Source organism: Rhinatrema bivittatum, chromosome 2, assembly GCF_901001135.1.
Source record: "Rhinatrema bivittatum chromosome 2, aRhiBiv1.1, whole genome shotgun sequence".
NCBI classification, from domain to species: domain Eukaryota; kingdom Metazoa; phylum Chordata; class Amphibia; order Gymnophiona; family Rhinatrematidae; genus Rhinatrema; species Rhinatrema bivittatum.
Window position 1 is genome coordinate 659,444,728 of NC_042616.1, and position 26,012 is coordinate 659,470,739.

The 26,012-nt window shown below is 45.6% G+C and overlaps 1 protein-coding gene across 11 annotated transcripts in view; it reads left to right on the forward strand.

Moving 5' to 3' along the window:
* Positions 1-26,012, forward strand: part of CSPP1 (centrosome and spindle pole associated protein 1) — a 471,676-nt gene that overhangs the window by 147,875 nt on the left and 297,789 nt on the right. For all 11 annotated transcript variants that reach the window (XM_029591423.1, XM_029591419.1, XM_029591426.1 and 8 more), the window contains one exon: positions 20,251-20,352. In XM_029591423.1, coding sequence (XP_029447283.1) covers positions 20,251-20,352 — 102 coding nt within the window. The remainder of the gene's footprint in view (positions 1-20,250; positions 20,353-26,012) is intronic.

The following is a 26,012-nucleotide window of genomic DNA, read 5'->3' on the forward strand; positions in this document are numbered from 1 at the left end:
TCGAGACAAATTTATGTCACCCTGCCACTCCCACTCCAAGAGACTGGCAGTAGAAACCACTCTAACAAGACTACTCAGTCTGAAGGCAATAACTCCGGTTCCCATGCCCCAACAAAATTCAGGGTGCTATTCCATTTATTTTATCGTTTCCAAAAAGGAGGGATCATTCCCGCCCATCTTGGATCTCAAGAATGTCAACCGTCATCTGTGGGTTCTACACTTCCGCATGGAAACTCTTCACTCCGTAATAATGGCAGTACAACGGGGAGAGTTTCTAACCTGCCTGGACCTTTACGAAGCCTATCTTCACATCCCAGTCCGTCAGGATCACCAGCACTTCCTGCGCTTTGCGATACTTGGTCACCATTACCAGTTCTGAGCACTACGCTTCGGCCTAGCAACTGCCCCAGAGCTTTCACCAAAATCATGGTGGTTGTGGCGGCAACACTGAGGAAGGAAGGGATCTTGGTACACCCTTACCTGGACGATTGGTTAATCAGGGCAAAGTCTTCGGAAGAGAACCAGCAGGTGACCAGCAGAGTCAGCCTACTGCAGGAACTCGGTTGGGTCGTGAACACAGGCAAGAGCAGTCTGCAGCCCTCTCAATTGCTAGAGTACCTGGGGGCCCGTTTCGACACCAAACAGAACAAAGTCTTCCTCCCTCCTCCGAGGAGAAGGAAACTGATGGAACATTTACGACGATTGATGACCATGCATGCCCCAAGCTATGGGACTATCTTCAAGTCCTCGGCCTCATGGCATCAACCCTGGAGATCGTCCCCTGGACAAGAGTCCATATGTGACCGCTCCAGCACTCATTACTGTCATGATGGAACCCACTGTCCCAGGACTACTCAATTCGCCTCCAACTACCAGCAGAGGTCCGTTCTCAGCTCCAAGACCACCTAAGCAGAGGAGTAAGCCTATCCCCACCGAACTGGATCTTGCTCACCATGGATGTGAGCCTGCGAGGGTGGGGAGCCCACTATCAGGAACTGACAGCCCAGGGACAGTGGAACAAGGAAGAGGCGGAATGGAACATAAAACGCCCGAAAGCTTGAGCAGTCAGACTAGCGTGCCTGCAATTCAGCCACAGACTCCGAGGCTGAGTAATGTCGAACAACGTGAAATGCTTACATCAACTGCCAGGGAGGAACAAAGAGCCAGCAGGTGTCTCTGGCGATAGACCCTCTCATGACATGGGCGGAGATAAACCTACAAGGGATCTCGGCCTCCCATATAGCAGGAAAAGACAATGTCTCAGCAGACTTTGTCACAGAGAGAGTCTGGACCCGGGGGAATGGACGCTGTCGACCACAGCCTTCCAACTGATAGTAAATCGCTGGGGCCTCCCAGCCATGGACCTACTGGCCACCCGTCTCAGTGCCCAAGTCCCCAGTTCTTCAGCCGCAGACGAGAGCCACAATCCCAAGGAATCGATGCTCTCATCCAGACTTGGCCAGAGGAAGACTTACTGTACACCTTCCCCCCATGGCCACTACTGGGCAGGGTCATCCACAAGATAGAACATCACAGGGGACTAGTTCTACTAGTGGCCCCGGATTCTCCAAGACAACCATGGTATGCAGACATGCAAAGACCCTCTGTGCCTATCTCCACCCAGGGACCTTCTCCGGCAGGGCCCGATTCTCCACGAAGATCTGTCTCGATTCTCTCTTACGGTCTGGCCCTTGAGAGGACTCACCTGAAGAAGCGTGGTTACTCAAAGGCCATGATTGACACCCTGCTCCCAGTGCACAAGTTCTCCACATCCCTGTCATCATATGGATCTGGAGAGTATTCGAAGCCTGGTGTGAGGTCCGCGGGATTCTCCTGCGGACAGCCAAGATTCCCATGATTCTGGAGTTCCTACAGGATGGTATGAAGAAGGAGTTGTCACTCAACTTCCTCAAGGTCCAAGTAGCCGCACTGGCCTGCTTCAGAGCAGAAGTGGATGGTATCCGGCTGTCAACCCATCTGGGCTTGTCCCGCTTCCTGAAAAGGGTTAAACAACTCCGACCACCCCTAAAGTGGCCGGTGCCTCTATGGAATCTCAATCTAGTATTAACTTCCTAGCTGGGGCTGCCTTCAGACCAACATGCGGTCTGTTACTACGCCTCTTAACATTGAAGATGGCATTCCTGGTGGCAATATGTTCAGCTTGTCGCATCTCTGAACTACAGGCACTATCCTGTCAGGAACTGTTCCTTAGGTTCACACCTGGAACCATACAACTGCGCACTTTCCCCTCCTTCCTACCGAAAGTGGTTTCCGAGTTTCACTTGAACCAAACCATCTCGCTACTATCTCCGGATGAACATAAGGACTCTGAAGACTCACTCCGCCTTCTCTATCTGAATGTCGGCAGACTCCTGGTGCGATACCTGGAAAGATTGGAACCGGTGTGCAAAACGGATCGCTTGTTCATTCTTCACAGCGGGAAGAAACAAGGAGAAGCGGCCTCGCGGGCGACCATAGGCCACTGGATCAAAGAAGTAATCAAGGCAGCATACATAGAGGCAGGAAATCCCTTACCTCTACAGGTTAAGGCTCATCTACAACGGCCCAGGCAGTCTCTTGGGCATAAACCAAGCTGCTGTCGCCCGCCGAGATCTGTCAGGCGGCGACGTGGTCTTCCATACACACCTTCTCCAGGTTCTACCGCCTGGATGTTCAGGCCCAAGAAGAAGCAGCCTTCACAAGGGCAGTATTTAGTGGGCCACGGGCAGCCTCCCGCCCTGTCCAGGAGTAGCTTTTGTACATCCCATTGGTCCTGAGTCCATCTGGCTACACACTAGGAAATGGAGAAATTACTTACCTGATAATTTCATTTTCCTTAGTGTAGTCAGATGGACTCAGCATCCTGCCCACGGCTGCCCCCGAAAAAGGAGAACCTCAGATAGCAAACCTCGATATGCAGACGATACGCAGGCGACATTCAATTAATCTTACCCATAGACGAAACAATCGAAAAAACACTAAACTTAGCAATGATGTACCTAGATATAATTAAGCAATTACTAAACCAAATGGAGCTAGTAATTAACATCGAAAAAACTGAATTTATACACCTTGAACGAAAAAACATTGAAGTAATTCAAAACCCCATCAAACTAAAAAATGATCAGAAAGTAGAACTAGCCGAGAAAGCGTGAAACCTAGGAGTAATAATTGACACAGAACTTAGCCTTAAACAACACACATCAATGAAAGTTAGAGAAGGATACGCCAAAATTATGTTCCTCAGGAGGCTAAAACCCCTATTAACCCAAACACACTTTCGGACAGTTCTACAAGCACTTATTTTTGCAAGCAATGATTACTGTAACACACCATTTCTGGGTTTAACACATTCAACAACAAGACCACTACAAATCTTACAAAACTCTGCTGCCAGAGTACTTACTGGCAAAAACAAAAGAGATCACATCACTCAAACACTTGCCGAATTACACTGGTTGCCAATAGAACAAAGAGTGCAGTATAAAACACTATGCACAATTCACAAACTAATCAATGAAGAAAAAGCTGATTGGTTAAACACAGCGCTGCGCTTACATGTCCCCCAGAGAAATCTAAGGTCAGCCAGTAAAGCTCTTCTAACCATCCCCTCGGTCAAGATAGCAAGACTGACCCAAATTAGAGAGCGAGCACTAGGGGTGTGAATCGTGTGATCGATCGTCTTAACGATCGATTTTGGCTGGGGGGGGAGGGAAATCTTATTGTCGTGCTTTTGGTTTTTTTAAAATCGTTAAAAATCGTAAATCGGGGGAGGGCGGGAAAACCGGCACACCAAAAAAACCCTAAAACCCACCCCGAACCTTTAAAACAAATCCCCCACCCTCCCGAACCCCCCCCAAAATGTTTTAAATTACCTGGGGTCCAGTGGGGGGGGGGTCCTGAAACGATCTCCAGCTCTCTGGCCATGGCTGCGTTGAGAAATGGCGCCGGTGGCCCTTTGCCCTTATCATGTGACAGGGCAAAGGTAGCGCCGGCGCCATTTTGGTTCCTGGCTCCCAACGTCACGCGTGCAGGAGATCACCCCCGCTGGACCCCCAGGGACTTTTGGCCAGCTTGGGGGGGCCTCCTGACCCCCACAAGACTTGCCAAAAGTCCAGCGGGGGTCCGGGAGCGACCTCCTGCATGCGGGCCGTATTGCCAATCTTCAAAATGGCGCCGGCGCTACCTTTGCCCTCACTATGTCATACGGGCATTCTTGTTTGAGTCAACAAGGGAAAGCCATACTGCCGCCCGTGTTTGCTGTCATAACTACATCAAAGAATACCGGCATATTTGCAACCCTTGTATTGATTAAGAAATGAGAAACTGAAGTACCGCTGCCATTAAGAGTTCAATCAGCTATTCCAATAACCTTTGTTGTATAGTCTTTTTTAAGACTTGGATTTTCATCATAACACGATTCAAGTTGAGCCCCTGACGTAGCCCCAATGTAAGAGGGCAAAACTCGGCCAGAGTTGGGCATTGTTCATTTACTCGTGTTACTACCCAATAAAGGATACTATTTGGACATCTGGCTGCTAATCCTGTTTTGTTGCCTTCGTGCAAGAACAAAGCAGAGATAGTTATATCGGATACATTTACTTGCTAAGTTGGTTGATACAAAGAGTTTGGGTAAGTATTGTGTAAAATATAATGTTTTCTACTTCTCCTTCAGCAATTGTCATTTTTTTTGAGATGGCAAATTAGGATATTTATGTTACGATCCTGCTCGCTGAGCCCATCCCACGAGCAGGCTCTCACTCACCGCTAGGCCGCTTCTGCGGCCAGCCAGACCGCCGACACAATTTCCTCGCGACAGGGTGTGCCGCTGTGTCTTGGCTCCCCCGTGGTTCTAGTACTGCCGTTGGGAGCTCTCCTTTGCGGCTGAAGCCGCCGCTGCTACTCCTGCTCCTTCGCGGTTGGTGCTGCTGCTGGGGTCCTCCGTCTGAGTGGCAGGGGAGCTGCTCTTGCCACCGCCCTTACTGCGGGGAAGACGCTGCCACCCGGAAGTCTTCGCCTTCGCGGCCTAGTGCCGCCGCCAGGTCCTGCTTTTCTTTGCGGCCTGGAGGCCGCCGCTGTCCTAGGTCCTGCTTCACTCTCTGGGCCCTCCTCTAGGCGCCGACTTGTGCCTCTTCACTGGATTTAAAGGGCCAGCAGCGGGAAAAGCCCGCGGCCCCACTGGATGTCAGCTTCTGTCAACTTTCTGCTTCAGCCAAACAAAAGGGCTCAGTTCCTGTTCCTCAAGGCCTTCGGATCCAGAATCCACAGTTGTCTGTGTTCCCTTTTGGGACAAGGTCCTCCATGGTCTTCACTTGTCTAGATGGCTCTTCGTTCATGTTCCTGTCTCCTTATCCTGGTGTTCGTGGTCTTCTCCTTCGTCAGAGCTCCTTTGTTGCCTGTTCCAAGTCCTGATGTTCCAGATGTCCTGATGTTCCGTTCCTGAAAGTCCTGATGTTCCAGATGTCCTGATGTTCCAGATATTCCAGATATTCTGTGTTCCTGATGTCCTGGTCCTGATGTCTTCGCCTCTGCAACCAGTTCCCAGATTCCTTGTGTCCACCTTTCCTGGCGTGCCACTGTTGTGGTCTGTAACCAGCCCATGGCAGTCTGTATAGGGCGCTTTGTGGTACAAGCCCTTCTCGTCTGCAGCGCAAACCTCCAAGAGTCTTCTGTTTTTAATGCCTTGCTTCTGAGAATCCAGAGTCTTGAATCCTATCCCGGTCTTTGGAGTCCCTTGTGCCTGCTTCTGTCATGCCTAAGACTCTGCCAGAACCTGCTCCACTTCAGCATGGTTTGCAACCAGCCACAACGGCTGTTTAGGGAGCGCCCCGGTGCAGGCCTCTACTGAATCTTCATCATGTTCCAGTCTCAAGTTCCACTTCTTCGCCTGGAGTCTGCTTCGCGTTCAGTGTGGTCCGCGACCAGCCATGGGCGGCAGTTCTCAATCAGTACTTTCATCTGAATCCTTGCCTGAGACCTTCTGAATAACTTTATTCCTTTCCGAGTCTTCTGAATAACCTGAATCCTTTCCGAGTCTTCCTGAGTAACCTGAATCCTTGTCTGAGTCTTCTGAGTATCCAAGTCTTCATCTGAGTCTTCCTGAGTAACCTGAGTCTTTGTCTGAGTCTTCCTAGTTCCTGAGTTCTTGTCTTGTCCTATTCCTGCCCTCAGCCTTCTGAGGCTCACGCACTCGTTGTTCCCAAGCGGCGTGTCCGAAAGGGCTACCGAGTGGCCGGAGGACTACTCTTGTGACCAGCATTACATTGCTGGGTCCCACTGGTATGTGTAGGTCCAGTGGAGGGCTGATTCTGCCTTGTTCCTGCTTTGAAGTTCCTTGCCTTGGTTCCAGTTCTGCTTTGTTCTTGCTCCGACCGTGCTTGCATGCTCTCACCTCCCACGGTGTGCCTTGGGGCTCCTCCCTGAGTCATGCCGTGGTCCAGGGGCTCACGCTCTCCCATGAGCTAGTGACCGCACCTCCATGCTCTTAACATCAGCCGAAGGCTGTGGTCGCAACAATTTATGCTGCACTTGCCCTTGATCCACAGCTCAGAAGCCAATAATTGTAATAATGTGGGATGGTCCTTGGCTTCAGGGAGGATTGCCAGAGGACAGGAAGTGGCCTGGGCTCTGGTTTTTCAAACAAAAAGACACTTATTTCCAAAAACAGAAAAGCAGCAAAAATCTGCTTACCTCAGTAGTGTTACAGCAAAAGTCAGGCATTCAAACATACAGGGTTTTCACACTTGTTTCTAAAGCTTTCTCTTCCCATTTTGTGCCTGTCTGCTCCCATGTGGTCTTTTATTCTCCTTCCCGGGGAAAGGCCTCATGGCCTACACTCCACTCCGGTTGTTTAAGGTGCATTGAGCTAGATAGATAGTCTTGATCCTTTAGGGTGTTCTTGGGTTCTGCTCTATATACCCCTTCACTAACCATCCCCCTCAGCTTAACCTTCTTAAGTTGAGTGCCTGACTCTACCGGGGATACCTCTCGGAAAAGGAAACCTGCTTTCTTATTTTCCTTTCCTGCATGATAGAAGGTTGGAGGGCTAAAAACCACTGCATTACTTGGTGGTTGTTCTCCTTATTGTTGTGATTCTGCCCGTGACGAGTGTGGGCAGGCCCCCTACCTTCACGGCCAGTTGGGCCGCTGACACTATCTTCTCAGCTGCTCCTCAGAATGTGGCAGTCTGCCGCCGCTGCCGTCCTCCACGGTCCGGAGGCTGCAGCAGTCTCCTGCCCTGCACGGGACCGCCGCTGCCGCTCCTGCTCTCCCCGATGCGCCTGGAGCCGCTCCTAAGGTCCTCGGGCAGCAAGGGAAGCCGTCCCTGCCGGTGCCTGCAGCCTGCCTTCCATCTTCCACGGCAGGGAGCCGCTCTTCCTGGGCCCTCCACGTGGCAAGGACACCACCATCATATCTGTTCTCCCCCTGCCTTCTCCTAGGCGTGGGCGCACGCCTCTCCTCTTCATTTAAAGGGCCAGAGGTGGGAAAAGGTCCCGTGGCCCTCTTCGGTGATGTCATCGCCCTGCCTTGCTTCAGCCCTATAAAAGATGCCTTGTGGTCAGTCCAGCTTTGCCTTCGCAAGGAGTTAGATGCTCTTGGATGTTCCTGTCCTTCGCTCCAGGAGTCCTCGCTGTTCTATTGCTTCTTCTTCGTTGGAGCTCCTTGTCTTGTCCTGATGTTCATAATCCAGTCCAGATGTTCGTCTTCCGTTCCTGATGTCCACGGTCAGTCTTGATGTCTGTCTTCCAGTTCCTGTAGTCCGTGATCCAGTCCAGATGTCCGTCTTCCATTCCTGATGTCTGTGATCCAGTCTAGATGTCCGTGATCCAGTCCCAATGTCCGTCCTCCGTTCCTGATGTCCGTGATCCGTCCTGGTGTCCTGAACCCCTGGTTCCTCGTTGTCACCTTTCCTGACATGCCATATCATGGTCTGTGACCAGCCCCATGGGCGGACTGTGTAGGGCGCCTCGTGGTACAAGGCCTTCCTCACTGCTGCAGTGTTAGCCCCTGGGAGACTTCCGCTTGAAGCCTTGTCCCTGGTCTACGGAGTTCCTTGCGTCTGCTTCGTCTATGTTTCAGTCTCTGCTTGAACATGTGCCGCTCCAGTGTGGTCCGCGACCAGCCAGGCGGCTGTGTATGGTGCGCCCCGGTGCAGGCCTCTACAGTTCCTGGGACATGTTCCTCTCACTCGCTCCACTATCTTGTCTGGAATCTGCTTTGAGTCCAGCGTGGTCCACGACCAGCCCTGCCGGTGGGCTGTGTAGGGTGCGCTGCATCACAGTCTCAACCCAGCTCTTTGCTCCTGAATCCTCGTCTACAGTACTTTGCTCCTGTATCCTCGTCTTCAGTACCTTGCTCCTGAATCGTCCAAGTGTCTTCGCCTGAATCCTCGTCCAAGTGTTTTCGCCTGAGTCCTTGTCCAAATGTCTTCGCCTGAGTCCTTGTCCAAATGTCTTCGCCTGAGTCATCGTCCAAGTGTCTTCGCCTGAGATTTCGTCCAAGGGTCTTCACCTGAGTCTTCCATGTTCCAAAGTCTTTGTTTGTCCTTGGCCTCCGTCGGCCTGCAGCTTCTTGCTGTTACCCAGTGGCAGGTCCGAAAGAGCTTGGAACAATCGGAGGACCGTTAAAAGACCACCATTGCATTGTTGGTCTTCCCGGAGCGTGCAGGTCCGGTAGAGGGTCAGTGCCTTCAGTCATCCTTGTCTTCAGTCCAGCCCTGCTCCTGTCCAGCCCATGCTTGGGCATGCCTCGCCTGCCTCGGCACCTCTTCGGAGTTCCTCTGGGGTCGAGCTATGGTCCAAGAACACACTATCCCCTGGAAAGTGGAACCGCTCTTCTAGTGCTTCCCAACACTTATTCTGGGATATCCAGATGAGTGGTTGGTGATCAGTCACTAGGGTGAATTTCATCCCAGCAAATAGTGCCAGAATGCCTGTAATCAGTAAATGAAAAAAAACACACAGTTCAGAAACTTCATAAACCAATGTATGAAAAGTGGAAACACCTCATATTTATAGGTGCTATTTTTATGTCGTTTGATAAACAAAAGGATCCACCCTTTAAACCCTTTTTGGAAACGCTGTGGCCAAGTTCAGAGTGCGGGTAAAGTAACCAGCATTAAGACACTTGGTAGTTTGGTTCTTTTTAAATGGTTGGTTAAAATGATTAAAGTTTTTCTAATGTTATACTCTGTTTACTCTTTAGAAGTTGGTTAATATACTTTTGAGGCCCCTGAGGAAGGTTGTAAAACACGAGCCGTGTCGGGCCGCAGCTTTTTGAGATAAGAGCTCTTTTTTGTTTCTTTAATAGAGTGTGGAGAAAAAGCTCGACACTGGATCCATGTTTCGGCTTGTGCCTTCATCGGAGGCCGAAAATAGCTGTCAAAGTAAATAAACGTAATTAATGGCAACATACACAAAAATGAAATAAATACTTGCAGAAGCCGAAACACGGATCCAGTGTTGGGCTTTTTCTCCGTGGATCGGAACAAGCCGAAACACGGATCGGCACAAGCCGAAACACGGATCTCCGTGGATCTCCGTGGCTCGGCACAAGCCGAAACACGGATCCAGTGTCGGGCTTTTTTTCCACACTAGCCTCACACGAAGAACATGGCGTTTCTTCGCGCTGCAACAAGCTAAGTTCAAATATTGAAAGCTTGAAATTTGGAAGACATTTGTTTGTCTCAATAATTTAAGAAATTTGAAAATATTTTGATAATTATTCTTTGGTGTATTGGACTCACTAAGCAAATCAAAATACTCATTGAAGACCGATGATTATACTATCTGACATATCAATTTATATGCTATTTAGCAACACAATTCATGCCTACGTATGAGGTCTGTTATATGAGAGAGAAAAAAATGCTTCCCTCACTGTAGGTGTTATGAACCTTATTTGATGTTAAATATTAATGTCATAGAATGTTTTAAGAAAAAGTGGAACCCAATAATTGTATTCAAAGGTGGCAGAATCCCTTCGGTGACGCATGTGTGTAGTCACCTTAAATAAGTGAATGTGGTTTTGTTTATCAAATGGCATAAAAATGGCACCTATAAATATAAGGTGTTTCCTCTTTTCATACATTGGTTTTATGAAGTTTTCGAACTGTGTGGTTTTTTCATTTACTGATTTACTCTTTCGGATAGTAGAAAGACTAGGGGGCACTCCATGAAGTTAGCATTGGGCACATTTAAAACTAATCGGAGAAAGTTCTTTTTTACTCAACGCACAATTAAACTTTGGAATTTGTTGCCAGAGGATGTGGTTAGTGCAGTTAGTATAGCTGTGTTTAAAAAAGGATTGGATAAGTTCTTGGAGTAGAAGTCCATTACCTGCTATTAAGTTCACTTAGAGAATAGCCACTGCCATTAGCAATGGTAACATGGAATAGACTTAGTTTTTGGGTACTTGCCAGGTTCTTATGGCCTGGATTGGCCACTGTAGGAAACAGGATGCTGGGCTTGATGGACCCTTGGTCTGACCCAGTATGGCATTTTCTTATGTTCTTATGTTCAGATTTACCATACAACTTTTCAGTTTTTGGATTTTGGAATTCCTATAATGCCTACTGTACTGCTGGAGGCTCCTTCTCAATTACTGAGTAGCAGCTTCCTGCTGATATAGGTGACTGAGTATTCTTGTCCTTCCTTTTCTTGGGCCAAGATTGCTCCCAAGCTGACTGCTGAAGAATCTGTTTTTGCCATGAATGGTTTATTGAAGGCAGGGCTCATCCATACTGGTTCCAAACATATGGCATTCTTCAACCCCTGGAAGGCCTTTTCAGTCTCCGTGGATCAACTAACCTTCAGGGCCTTTTTTTTTTTTTTTTAGCAGCAAAATCAGGTCAGGTGCTCAGCTTCTCTGTGAAGGTTGGGATAAACCTCTGATAGTCGTCCACAAGCCCTAAAATGGCTCTCATCTTCTATGTGGTCTGGGAAGTAGGTACTTATGAGATGGCTTCTATGTTCTGTGCCTGAGGGTGACTTGCCTTTTCTCTAGGGAATACTCCAAATATTGTATTTGTTGGCCTCCCAATAGGCACGTCATCTGGTTGGCTGTCAGCCCTACTTTCTGTATGCTTTAAATTGCTTTAGGTGCATTCTCCAGTCTCTATTGTAGATGACAATGTGGTCAAGAGAGGCTGCAGCATAGCCATTGTGTGGATATAGGATTTAGTCAACCAATCGCTGGAATGTTGCCAGAGCTCTGTGGAGTCCAAAGGGCAGGTCTTTAAACTGGAAGAACCCTTCAAGGATAGAGAAGGTTGTTTGATCTTTTGCTGCCAGTGTGAGGGCGCCTGTCAGTATCCCTTTATGTCCAAGGTGTATATAAATTAGGCTGCCCTGGGCTTGTCAATGAGCTTGTCTGCTCATGGCATCGGATATGTTTCTAGTTTTGAGTCTTCATTGATTTTGTGGAAATGTATGCAGAAACAAATGCCATCTGGCTTGGGAAAGAGCACGATGGGTAAGGATGAGTCTTGCTGGACTCTTAAATTATGCCAAGTTGTAGCATTTCCTTCACCTCAGCCTCTACAGCCCACTGCCTGGCTTTTGGGATCCAGTCAGGTCACTGTCAAGCCTCCTATCCTGGGAGTGTGATGATATGTTCACCAAGAGAGGTATGTTCACCAAGGAGTACTGGAGAAGATGTCTTTATTTTTTACCAATTGGTCTGAATCTGTCTTCTGTGATGCTGAAAGCTCATTTCCCTCCCCCTCCATGCCCCCCAAAAAGGGACTTGTAGTAGCCCAGGTATTGGTGGGACTTCTGGGCCAAAGACCTCTTCTTGGAGGCTGCAGATTAGTGCAACCAACTTCTTTAGGAAGTGTACATGGAAGATCTGTACCTTATTCCCTCTGGCTGGAGCACTTTGTAGTCCACTGGAACTGTTTTCTCTATGATCTCATGAGAGCCTCACCTGCAAGGTAGTAATTTGCTTTCTGACAATGGTCACAGTACGAGGATGTGGTCTCCTGGCTGTAAGACCCTCTAGACTGCAGATCAATTATACTCTTGGGCTTGGGTAGCTTGAGTCTTCTCCAGAGAGAGGTGTGCAGCTTCTCCAGCCTTTTTGAGCCTCTCTTGCATCTGGATTACATAATCAACTAGGTTTTATCCTGTGTATTTGGTTCTTATTCCCAGGTTTCCTGGGCTATATCTTGGGTCTTCTCCCATATAACATTTCAAATGGTGAGAAGCTAGTTGAGCTTTGTGGAACTTCTTGCAATGCAAATGGGAAGACCCAGTGTTTGCCATTTTCAACAACAAAATTCCTGTGCATTTGTTTGTGGGTTTTATTGAAGCATTCTGTGGTATGGAGGATTTTCACCTCCAGTAAAGTGTAGAATTGCTGCATTACCTGTGAGACAAATGGGGTTTCCTGGTTTGTCAGCACCTGTATGGGCAGCCCAACTCGTGGGCAGACATCTATCAAGGCAGTTTCTACTATTGAGATCTTCATATTTTGTAGGGTTATATCTTCTTGGTAGCAGATGGTATTAGTAGAGGATGACCTTTCTATCAGCCCTTTCAGGCCCATGGTGATGCTTTCAAATGGGTTCTTGATGATGAGTATCAGCACTAGGGCAGCTTCTCGGACCATGGCAGGTTTGGTTAGCTGGCACAATGGGGTAAGATCGACAATAGTTCTGAACCTATCTATATAAGCCTGGCCAATAGAAGCAGGCCAAGATTTTCTCCCAAGTTGTCTGTTCCCCTAAGTAGCCCCTAGGAGGTGGCCGTAGGCTAACTGAAGTATTTGTAGGCTAGGGCACCATGAGTTGCTCAGACTTCCCCATTAGTTACCCAATTTGTTAGATTTTTTTCCTATTATAAGGAAGGGTGTCATAGAAATGAAATGAAACATAGAAATGACGGCAGAAGAAGACCAAACGGCCCATCCAGTCTGCCCAGCAAGCTACGCACTTTATCCATTTTTATTTCCCTTTTCCTCTCTCCCACCTGTTACTATTGGCTTCCAGTACCCTCCAGCCCTAATTCCCCTCCCCCCCACCACCAATTTAGAGAGCAGCGCCCTATCTGCATCCATGCTGTACATGCTCCCATGCAAATTTAAGGGAATCATATTCCATTTTGGCCCATCAAAATTTTCCCATGTTACCCTTCCTGACCATTCCAAGGGAGCAACTAAGGGTTCCTGATGTGCTCCTCATCTATCTTGGTAATTATCTGTGGCAGCCTCTAGATGCTTGGAATACCTGGCTGCCTTGGGTTCTACTCTTAGTTGGATCTAAGTGAGGAAAACGTTAATAAGGAGTTCCCTTATAGGTTTATCCTTCTCCTTAGATCTCCATATCACATAAGTTTAATATATCATTGCTCCTTAGAGATATAATGTATTGGTTTGAGAACAATACATTATTTATGAGAATAGAGCAGCTTCTTATATCAGATATTCTTAAAAACAATGTTTTTATTTTACATGAGGAAAATTTATCTTATATTAGATCAAGTCTTATCTTTGATACAGAAAAATAAAAGAATTAGAGATGGTTATCTTACCCAATATGAGTAAATTGTCTCTGGTCTCGGATTTCCATGCATTGGAATGGCAGCGCTGAAGTACCGGTTTTGTATTATATTTATACTATTCATTTCTTGATGCTTGATAATCTAACTGCCAAGAAATACATGAACTTAAGGTCTTAATGCATATTAGTATGACAATATAATGAAAGGCTTAGCTACTGAGAATTTATTATCTTTTGCCAAAAGCACATAGTCTTAATATCCTGATACGTGGGTGGGAAATTTCTTAGAGGATTTATATTCTCAAATACATGGAATATAAACACAATGCCTTACATCATTCATGCTTAGTTGATTGGCTGAATGCCTAGCTCTGCTTTGCTATGTAGATATACAACTACAATTATTGAAGAAGCATTTATTCATTTATTTCTATATTGCTTATATATTTATTAGCAGAAAAGCTTATTTCTAACTTTAATATTTATTTAGAAATTAATGTTTAAATGTAGTAAGCATTTGTCTATAATGTTCAGTACATTTTGTTTTTGGTTTTTTAAAGTAAAGCTTTCTTTTTTTTTCTGTAGTCTGTTGCCAGTAATGAACTTAACCTGACCATAGGTTATTTATTTTATTTATTTAAAATATTTCTATACCGGACTTCATGAATGGGATTCGTATCAGGCCGGTTTACATGGAACAAGGGATAAACCAAAGTAACCAAAAATAAGAAGGTCGAAACTAGCAAAGTTACAATATAACAGGGGGATTAAACTTGGGAGCTAGAGTAGCTAGGAATAAGAAAGATAGGAATTAACTACATATTAATCATATAAGATGGTTATGAAATTAGTAAACATTCAGTTCCTTGATCTGAGTCTGACGAGTTAATTTGAGTTAGGGGAAGGCTTGGAGGAAAAGTCACGTCTTAAGTTTCCTTCGAAAGGTGAGGAGGCAGGGTTCCAGTCTTAGGTCAGTCGGTAGTTTGTTCCAAAGGACTGGGCCTGCTGTGGAGAAGGAACGTTCTTTGGTGGTTGTTAGACGGGTGGATTTGGTAGGTGGGACTTGAAGCATTCCTTTATATGCCTCTCTGATGGGCCTTTCTGAGGCATGGTGTTTGAATGGGGTCTGAAGGTCTAGGGTGAGCTGTTTGTGGATGGTTTTGTGGATTATGGTGAGTGCTTTATGTAGAATTCTGTATTTTATTGGCAGCCAGTGTAGGTTACGGAGGATGGGGGTAATGTGAGCACTTCGGTTAGTGTTGGTTAAGATTCTGGCTGCTGCATTCTGGAGCATTTGTAGAGGTTTTGTTGCTGAGATGGGGAGCCCCAGGAGTAAAGCATTGCAGTAATCCGTTTTCGAAAATAGCGTAGATTGAAGGATGGTTCTGAAGTCCTGGAAGTGGAGAAGTGGTTTAATTCTTTTTAAAACTTGAAGCTTATAAAAGCAGTCCTTGGTGATATTATTGATTGATTTCTTTAAATTCAGATGATTGTCTAGTATGACTCCTAAATCTCTTGTTTGAGAAATCTGTGTGTCAGGATCTGTAAAATCGGTGTTGGTCGAGTGTTCAGGGGAGATGAGCAGGATTTCCATCTTGGATGCGTTGAGAACCAAGTTCAGGCTGGAGAGGAGACTTTTTATGGATTTCAGGCAATTTTCCCAGTAGTCAAGTGTTTTTGGCAGGGTTTCTTTTATGGGGATCAATATCTGAACATCATCTGCATAGAGGTAGTGTGTTAATTTTAGGTTAGTGAGCAGTTGGCAGAGGGGTAGTAAGTAGATATTGAAAAGGGTTGGAGATAATGAAGAGCCTTGTGGGACACCTAGCGTTGAGTTATAGCTTGGTGATTCTTTGTTGTTGACTCTAACCTTGTAGCTTCTATTGTTGAGGAAAGAGTTGAACCATCTGAGGGTGAGACCCGTGATTCCAATTTCTGAAAGACGGTTTAGCAGGATGGCATGGTTTACCGTATCGAAGGCCGCTGAGATATCTAGGAGGACCAGTAGGTATGATAGCCCTTTGTCAAGACCAATGAGGATGTGGTCTGTTAGGGAGATGAGAAGGGTTTCTGTGCTGGCGGATTTTCGGAAACCATACTGTGAAGGGTAAAGTATTTTATTTTCCTCAAGGTAGTCAGAGAGTTGTGTGTTAACAACTTTCTCTGTGAGCTTCGCTAGAAACGGAAGGTTAGATATGGGTCTGAAATTGGAGAGTTCTTTTGTGTCCAGATTGGGTTTCTTCAAGAGGGGTTTGAGAGATGCTGTTTTTAGCTCATCAGGGTAGATTCCTTGGGCTAGGGAGCAGTTTATGATGTTGGTGAGTGATCTGGAGATGGTGCTGGGAATGAGAAGCAGAAGTTTAGTAGGGATGTGGTCTGACGGATGGATGGAGGGTTTCATTTTCTTAAGGGTGGATTCTATCTCCGTGGTGGTAGTGGGTTCGAAGGAGTCAAGGGTGTCTCTAGGATGATAGTTGGGATTATTGTCTCTAGGATGATAGTTGGGATTAGAGTTGAAGGCTGAGGTTATTGTGTTAGTGGGGAGAAGTGCCAATGTGTTTGCAATTTTATCCTGAAAGAAGCGTGCAAGATCATTAGCTTTTAATTGAGCCTGTTCATCAGGGATGGTGGGGGGAGAGGGTTTTGTGAGTTGGGATACGAAGGAAAACAGAGCCTTGGCATCATATTGTATATCGTGGATTCTGCTTGCGTAGAATTCCTTTTTTGTCTGTAGCAGAGAGGTCTTGTAGAGATGGAGGGTGAGTTTATAATCTGTTAGAGTTGTGGTGTTGGGGTTTTTACGCCATGTGCCTTCTTTATGTCTGAGGTCTAGCTTCATTCGTTTAAGTTCTGGGGAGAACCAGGGTTGTTTCGTTTTTTGTGACCAATTGATGGTTTTTGTCATTTTCGGGCAGAGTTTATTGGCTATAGTTTCCGTGATACTGCTCCAAGAGAGAAGCGCAGAGTTGTGGTTGGAGATGTCCAAATTAGGAAGATCTTTAGTTAGCTGTTCACTAAGAGTGTCAGAGGGGCATAGTTTCCGGAAGTGAATGGTAGAGTGAGGTTGAGTTTTTGCAGGATTTGCCTTGGTAGCGAGAGTAGTTGATATCAGGGAGTGGTCTGACCAGGGTACAGGGGTGCAGACTGGTGCATTCTTGTGAGACAGGTTTGAGTTAATGAAAATGAGATCAAGCGTGTGTCCTGCTTTGTGGGTAGGTTTATTGATGATTTGTTCAAAACCCATTGCTCTGAGAGTGGAGAGGAAGGTTTCGCAGATAGGAGAGAGTGGCGAGGCGTCAACATGAAGATTGAAATCCCCCAATATCATAGCCGGTAAGTCTGTATTCATGTATTTGGCGATAGTTTCTATGAGTGGGGAGGCTTCAGTGTCCAATATTCCTGGTGGGGCGTAAACCAGGAGAATTTGGATGTGTTTTGACTTGAATAAACCTAGTTCTAGTTTTTTTGAGGAAGACTTGACTGGTTGCTGTGTGAGATGGAGTTCTTTCTTGGTAGCTAGTAGAAGCCCTCCTCTTTTTTTGAGTCTTGGGATTGAGAAGAAGTCGTAGAGGTGTATCGGTAGTTGGTTTATCAGGGGAGTGTCGGAACTTTTTAACTAGGTTTCTGTGATGGCACAGACGTCTGGTTTGGAGTCCAGCAGATAGTCATTGAGGATGTGGGTTTTCTTGGTGAGGGACTGGGCGTTGAAAAGTGTCAGAGAAAATAACGTGAATCCTAATAGTTGGGTGAGAGGTGAAATCATGATAGGGATGAGTGATCTCTTAGTGTGGTTCAAGGGTCGTAGTAGAGGTTTCAAGTTATGAGAGAGGTGACGATGAATAATGGGGATGGGGTAGGTTAGCATATTGACTCCGTAGATTGACTCCGCTGATGATGTAGGAATAGTAAGGTTGTTGTGAGGGTGAGTTGATTGTTGCTTCCGCTGGTTGAGTGCTGGAGGGATGAATGCTGAGAAGGATGATTGTTGCTTCCGCTGGTTGAGTGCTGGAGGGATGAATGCTGAGAAGGATGATTGCTGCTTCCGCTGGTTGAATGCTGGAGGGATGAATGCTGCGAAGGATGATTGCTGTTTCCGCTGAAGGTCCTCAAAAAAGCTAGGGAGTGCACAGAAGTGAGGTCTGGCGAGGCCAGGTGCATGTAGAGTTGAGAGACCTGGGGTCACCAAGGGGAGCCCTAAGGGGCTGGCTCCTTAGGTTGCGCGACGCCGTCGAGCTCTAAAATTTAAAGGGCTTCCCTCTGCCCTCTGTTTGGCCGGGTGCCTTACAGTGTGTGTGTTTGTCACTCACCGTGAGTTTGCTTGTGGATTTGGAGCTGGCACTGGAGTATTTAAAAATGTATATTCCTGGTAGGTAGTCGGCGACGTTTGCGTTAGGCCTTGCTATGATTGCCGTGGTTGTAGTTGCTTCGCGGCGGGTTGGAGTAGATATGATCCGCTACAGGTTGTTTGGGTTTCTTTGGTTGTATCTACGTCTTGCAAGGGGGAAGTAGAGTAGCAGGGTAGTGGAGGTTCTGGGAGCTTTGCCAGAACTGGGCTTTCCACCAGCCCTGGACATTAGATAAGGAAGGAACAGACAAAAACTGAGCCTGAGAGGAGCCTAAAACCTGACCAGGTTTATAAGGACTTAGGCTGACTCTGATCACAAGGCCTTCCCTTTTTCAGGACCTTGAAAACTTTGGAAACTATTTTAAACTGACAATAGTACTGTACTGGAAGCTTGCCTCAGCCAAGCAAGATGTGTTTAGTTAGATGTAGATCCAATAGTACATGAGCTACAGTATTCTGGATCAACTTCAGTCTTTGTATTTCTTTTTGACAATGTCATAAGAAGAGAATTACAGTAATCTAACCTGGAAGAGTTTAAAGCACGGATCACTGTAATCAAATTGGCATCCATTAGGTAATGGCAAAGCCCACAAATAATGTAAAGTTTTGGAAATGAGATATAGACGACCGAAAAATATAAGCAGACATTGATAGCTTAGTCTAAGACAACACCTAAAACTTTAAGCTCAAGTTGAATATTCAAGATAAAATCCTTCAGGATCAGTCAAGGAAAGATGTCCTTAAGAATAACTGATTTCATGCAGAGAACTTGGGCTTTCTCTGTATTTACCATTGTGCTATAACATGAGCAGTCTATTATTGGGTGGAGGACAGATTCCAATCTGGATTCCAGTTGTCTTTTATAAAAACTTTATTATTTACAGCCAGCTGAATATCAGAAGCTGCTTTCCTCAGCACTACTTCTCACATATATAGCAATAGGACAGTTATCCTTGTAGACCTGCCTTCTCCTCTTCTCCAAGGGCCTGTATCTGCTCTCCACTGAACCTAAGCTATATTCCTCCTCTGGAGAGCTACCCTATACTCAGAATGCATTGCTTAAATGGACCCAGGACCAGACAACTGGGATCAGTCCTTTAAGGTGTACTCTATCAAAACCTTCAATTTATTAGCTCTCATCCTGTCTGTTACCATTGGTAAATCATAGTTACATTTTTCTAACATTTCAGATGGTTAAAGCAAAAATCCATAATTATGTGCATTTGAGAGAGACACTTAAATCCAGAGCTCCTAATGAAATTACCTAGTGGGAAAACACATGTTAAAAATGTTGAGAAAATTACAGATTTCTGAGAACCACGCCCCCCTCCCCCCATTTCAGCTACCAAACATTTGGAAAACAAATCACCTATCACTTTTTGGGACAGGCCTTCATGAAATGAGGTGTACCAGTTCAGCACAGTGCCTTTAACAGTGAGACCATGCATCCTTTCAAGCAGGATAGCATGTCCAAAGGTGTCAAAGGCTACTGAGAGCTCCATAAGGGCCACAGCATAAACCTAGCCTCTGTCTGTCATACAGCGAAGAAAATCGGTAAAAGAAAAGTGGATTCCATACCATAGACAGCATTGAAGCCATATTAACCATAATCAAGAAAGTTCCACTTCCTCCAAAAATCAAACTAACTGACTAGTCACCACCTGTTCTACCAACTTGTCCAAAAATGGGATATTCATTACAGGCCTTTAATTTTGCACTAAAGAATTTTTATGAAACTCTCTGTAAGAATACTTGTGTATATTTTTTATGGTTTTTTAAAATCAAACTTCTGGTGTAGTTTCTCTTTATAGAACATGCAGAACCAAGAGAGGAAATTAAAAAAAAAAATGTATAAAGAGACATTTTTAAAAAATCATACAGCAGGTAAACCAGCGATTTGGTTCCAGATAAATTTTAAAAGGGTATTAAAAACCTATTCTACCACATTTCATCAGAATCTTATTTCCCTTTATCAGAATGACACCAGAAATTATTATTTTGGAGAGCCACACTTGTGATCAGAGTGGTTTCATTTGGTTTTAGAGCCTGGCATCTGTCATAGAATGCTCAGTATTATCCTCAGTTGAAATAGGGTATTTTACTTTTAAATATATTTCTTTCATGGAATTTGATGAAATAATAGTGGATATTTCTTATTCGTATAACAGTTTTGTTTTAGATGCTATCCTGTTCTGTTGTGAGTAGTGATAAACCTGATATATATTTGTTTTGAACTGTACTGAAGCTGTTCATTTGAATAGTATTTGTAACTCACTGTTGTATTTTAATACGTTGTCTTGGGATACTTTTATAACAAACATTGAATGTCCCCAGAGGCATAAAGCTACATCTTTCCCCTCTTGGACCTGCTGTGAACTTTTGACATACTGCTTGATGTCTGTTTCAGGAGAGATTGCGCATTGAGAGGAACAAGGAATACAACCAGTTCCTCAAAGAAAAGGAAGAGGAACATGAAAACCTTAGATTAATGAGGAATAGGTATGCTCAGGTGAGTTTTCCTATAATTGTTCTGTGCTTTATAGAAACACCCCAGGAAAGTGGCATTTGTTGTATTAAGAATATTTTTGTAAATATGCAGATCTCCAAAAGTAAGCGTTTGATAGTCATATTGATGTGCCGTATGGCCTGCTAATACATAAATGACTGGGTGGCAATAGCAGCCACTGGAACCAGTTATTGGGTTTTTTTTTTCTGCTGCCTGTCTGAGGAAGAGCATTTCTACTTCAGTTCTTCGTCCTATTCAGTTTATTGAATTCGATTATCTATTTTTTTTCTTTTCTTACAAAGTTTAGGCCTTTCCATAAATTGAAGTGTTTATTTTTTGATAGACTTGGATCTTTTTTGTGTCAACAGTGTGCATTGTTTCAGGTAATTTGTCGTGGCCTCTGACTTCATAGACAGAGTGACTTTCCTGAAGGACCCATAAAACAGAGGTGTCATCTTCAATCACTTATCACATGTAGACATGTTGTAACCTACTCCTAGACAGTGATAGCAGATAATGGGATCATCCCAACCTTTTGTCTGTAGCAGGAGCAGTTCTTAAAAAGTTAGTGGTCTACTTTCAGTTTCAAGCATTCAGGCAATTACTGGAATCTTAATTTTCTTATTGTCCTTGCCAGACCAGTCCAGAGAAGTGGCTTATGGTCCCCCTGCCAGCATTTGGAAACAGAGACAAAAAAGCTCAAAGCTGACTTCACGCTCCCTGTAGGGGCCTGGTGCTGTCTTCAGTTCTTTAGTATTTCTCTGTCTCTAGCAAATGGTGCAGACATGTAGACTAGTGCTGCAGCTAGGACTAGGCTCCTCCTGGGAAGGCTTTAGGCCAGGTTCCTGGTGGACCATAGGCCAAATCTTGGGAATGCTCTGGTGAAAGTCTTGGTGGGACTGATTCTCCCTTCATCCTTGGGAACTGATTCAATTGAGGTCTTGAGTTCCTGCACTGATGGGTCAAGCACCAGATGGTCCCTGGTGACTTTGTTCACTTGGTGGACTGTCTGGAGAGCAACAAGGAGACAGTAAAATATAAAAAAAAAAATATAGGCGTGCAACACAACTATTTCTCTGGACTGCCTCCTGGTCTCCTGTGGTACTGTGCCGGATTTGGACTCAGTCAAGAGGGTCTGAGGGGATCACTTTCCCCTCGCCCTCTCTTCACTTGCTTCCTGGGTGGCTGTAAAAAGAGGGAGGTGCAATGCTACAAGTAAGTCTCAGCATGTCAGCCAGTGCTTTCTCCCTGGCTTCTGAGTAGGCAGATACCAGGAGGTCAGTTGCAATCCGTAGAGGATCAGCATTCTGCCAGAAGAAAAACTCTGTGAGTTGCCTAGATCAGGGTTCCCCCAACCACCGGTCTGCGGACCGGGACCAGGCCGTTGGGGGTTTTTTGCCAGTTTGCGACGCCGCTCTCCCCGGCTACATTCATTGGCTGCCGCTGCTGCGGAGAGGCGAGGCGAGGCTGGAGACCCGCCTCCTCCAACCCCAAAAGGGAGGAGGCACGACCCGAACAGCAAGAAGATCAGCAGGGCCGTGATGGAGCTCACGTCACCACGGCCCGAAGAAAACAGTCGCGTCTAAACGTGCAGGTGCTTCTCCTTTCTGCCCATGCGGTCCCGGAAAAAAAATGTTGCCGGAGCCGCACGGGCAGGAAGGAGGAGGAGCAGGCCCGTGAAGAGGAGGCCCAGAGGTGAGAGAGAGGCTGAGGGTTTGTAGAGTGTGTATGTGTGCGTGTATGAGATGAGTTGATAGACTGTGTGTGGGAGTGAAGACCTGAATGTTTGCAGAGACAGCATGTGAGAGCCTCTGTGTGTGTGAGAGAGACAGCATGTGACAGTGAGAGACTGTGTGTGTGTTAGAGAGATAAATGCATGTGAGAATGAGAACCTGACTGTGTGTTTGAGGGAAGAAGACAGATGGAGAGAAAAGAAATAGAAAAAAAGGCAATATAAAAGGAATTGGCAAAAAAATAAGAAAGGGAAGATGGGAAAAAAAGCCTATGACCAACTGATTAGAAAACTAAGATCAGACAGCAGATGTAAAAAAAAATAAATTACTTTTTACTGATTGGCACATGTAATCTTTGGGAATGTGCAAGAGTAGCACTTTCTCTATGCGGATCTCACAATGTACGAAATCAGCATGGAGGAACTGGAAGCCCATGGGGCCTGCACAGAGGAGGCAGCAGAATGGGCTTCAGTGCCAGTAGTAGCAATCAGCACCTCCCCAATAGCCACGCGGCAACCGTGACAGTGGCAGCAGAGGAATGAGAGAGGCTCTGAGGTTGTGAGGGAGCCAGTGAGAGTGAGAGCATGAGTGTGTATGAGAAAATCCAGGGGAGTAAGAGTGTGTGTGTGGGAGGGGTGTGTGTGGAGGGGGAGAGAGTATCTTACAGCCTGAGAGTGTGTCAGTGTCTGTGAGAGCGAGAGGTTATGGTTGGGTATAAGAGCATGAATTTGTATGTATGTGACAGTGTATGTGTGAGAGAGAATGGAGTATGTGAGTATGAGTGAGAGAGTATGTGAGTATGAGAATGGAGTATGTGAGTATGTGTGAGAGAGAGAGGATAACCTCCTAATCCTCGACAAATCCTCCTAATCCTCGACAATTGGTGAGGAGGAATAGCCTAGTGGTTATAGCAGTGGACTATGAACCAGGAGACCAGGGTTCAAGTCCTGCTGTCACTTTACCCTCCATTGCCTCAGGTACAAAAAACTTAGATTGTAAGCCCTCTGGGGATAGAGAAATACCTACAGTACCTGAATGTAAACCTGTGTGATATCTCGATTGAGATCAAATGTCGGTATATAAAAAATAATAATAAATAATAAATATCAGGGTGACTGGAAATCAAGAGCTCCCATGTATGGACAGCAGGAGCTTTTTAAAATCCTTATTAGTTTTAATTATTGTGTGTTATTTGATATATGTGCTGTTTTGAAATATTTTATTGGTGTTTGGGAAATTGTAAAAAATGTATATGATTTTAATTAATAGAAATTCTGTTTATCAGTAGTTTTAAAATATTCTTTTATTAGTATGGTTTTACTATTATAACTGATACATTATGTTTCTTAATTTTATTTGTTTTATGCGGAATGGTGGTTCTGTTTTTCCATTGTTAATACACAGAGTCTGGCTTCTTGGGGTTTCCATTTCAGTTTTTTCTAATTTGTGCTCCTTTATTTTGTATTCTGTATTTGGTGAGGGTCTGTCTCTGCTCTGTGAGTGTGACCACGATGAGAGATTCTGCTAGCATGTAGTGTCTGTATAGGGATCTATAGCAATCGGATTTGTTTTGTTTCCTCAGTAGGTGGTGTATTGTTATCCTAGGACCCAGTGTAATATTTACACAGGTAGGGTTTTTGTTGTTTGAGTCCTTGATGTTATTACTGTTATTACGATGGGATTGCACTATAGATTTTGAGTGTCTTTTTTTGTGGGGTTTTGTGTTAGTTCACAATGTGCCTGGCAGTGGAAGGTGTTTGTGCTGCTGTTACTGTGAGGTGACACCAGAATTTGAAAATATCTTTTACTATGATGAGCTGTAAGGGAAACATCCAAGCTCCATTGTTTGGGGGAATTTCAATGGATGCACAGAGTTAGAGAACTGGAGGTTCAGGATTTATAAATGTCATAATTAAATAAGTATGCACTAAAATCCAACCCCATCCATAACCCCGCCCTTTTGACCAAAGCCCCGCCCCTGCCCCTGCCCCGCCCCGCCCTGCCAGGCCATGGAAAAATGGTCTTGCTCGAAGCCGGTCCCTGGCGCAAAAAAGGTTGGGGACCACTGGCCTAGATTGATTTCTAGCTCCTAGGATAGAAGGCAGCACTGTAGTGCACATGAAACGAGATTCCTGTTTTGGTGGGATCGGCATACATTTTATTAGTGCTTCATACCAAAATTAAATAAATCATGTGTGCCAGGCTCCTTACCTCCCTCTTCTCTCCGATAGATGAACGGGTAAGGTCCGTGGATGATTCATATTTCCCCTCATGCACTGTTGAACTGTGCAGCTCTAGTTTTCTATACAGTTACTATTTTAGAAGGCGATCTCACAGGCATGTTGGAACTCAACTCTTCCACCGATTTTGCTAGCTGAGTAATGGAGGGAACAGCTTCCAGAATAGTCTCTTTTTCCCTTCTACATAAATGAAGCTTTCCAGAGGGTCTTTTAAGACCAAATTAGGCTTGTGAGGCTGAAGATTGCAGTAGCATGTTTAGGTTGGAGGAGAAAGCAAGTGTTGCTTACCTGTAATAGGTATTCTTACAGGACAGCAGGATGTTAGTCCTCACATATGGATGACATCATCAGGATGGAGCCCAATCACGGAAAACTTCTGTCAAAGTTTCCAGAACGTTGACTGGCCCCTACTGGGCATGCCCAGCATGGCACTAACCCTGCAGCCAGTAGGGGGCCCCCTTCAGTCTTATTTGATAGCTACAGGCAGTGCCGAAAAAATAAAGCAACAAAACGTTACGAACCCAACACCGCAGGGCGGCGGGCGGGTTTCGTGAGGACTAACATCCTGCTGTCCTGTGAGAACACCTGTTACAGGTAAGCAACACTTGCTTTCTCACAGGACAAGCAGGATGGTAGTCCTCACATATGGGTCAGTACCGAGCTGAGGATGTCCGAACATGCATCAAATGTACCAAACGGCGTGCAACAAGATGGAATCTTGTCTTCTGGCTTTGTCTAAGCAATAGTGGGCTGCGAAAGTGTGGAGAGAACTCCAGGTGGCAGCCCTGCAAATGTCAGGAAGCGGCACCGATCGTAGGTGTGCTACTGAAGTCGCCATGGCCCTCACAGAGTGTGCTTTAACACGGTCTTGAAAAGGAATGCCTGCTTGCTGATAGCAAAAAGATATGCAGTTTGCCAACCAGGAGGAGAGAGTCTGCTTACCCACAGGTTGCCCTAATTTGTTGGGATGGAAAGAGACGAATAACTGAGTGCTCTTCCTGTGGGCAACTGTACGGTCTAGGTAGAATGCTAGAGCCCGTTTACAGTCAAGGGTATGCAGAGCCTGTTCCCCTGGATTGGAGTGGGGCCTGGGAAAGAAGATAGTTAGTATGATGGATTGATTAATGTGAAACTCCGAAACTACCTTAGGCAAAAACTTAGGGTGAGTGCGGAGTACCGCCCGGTCCTGCAGGCGTTTAGTGTAAGGCGGATAGGTAACTAGGGCCTGTAACTCACTAACCCTGCGAGCTGAAGTGATAGCCAAAAGGAAAATCACTTTCCATGTGAGATATTTTAGGTCACAGGAGTGAAGAGGTTCGAATGGTGGTTTCATGAGCCACCCGAGAACCAGATTAAGGTCCCAAGAAGGGGCCAGAGGACATAAAGGTGGCTTGATATGGAACAAGCCTTTCAGAAAACGTGTTACGAGGGGTTGTTCCGATATAGGGACATCCCCGACACCTTTATGGAAGGCGGCTACCACACTGACATGCATTCTGATGGAAGAGGTCTTTAGACCTGATTCTGATAAATGCCAGAGATAGTCCAAAAACCTTGGGATTGGACAGGAAAAGGGATCAAGGGATTGCGAAAAACACCATGATGTATACCTTTTCCATTTATAGGAATAAGACTTTCTTGTGGAAGGCTTCTGTGAAGCAATCAGGACATGAGAAACTGAATCTGAAAG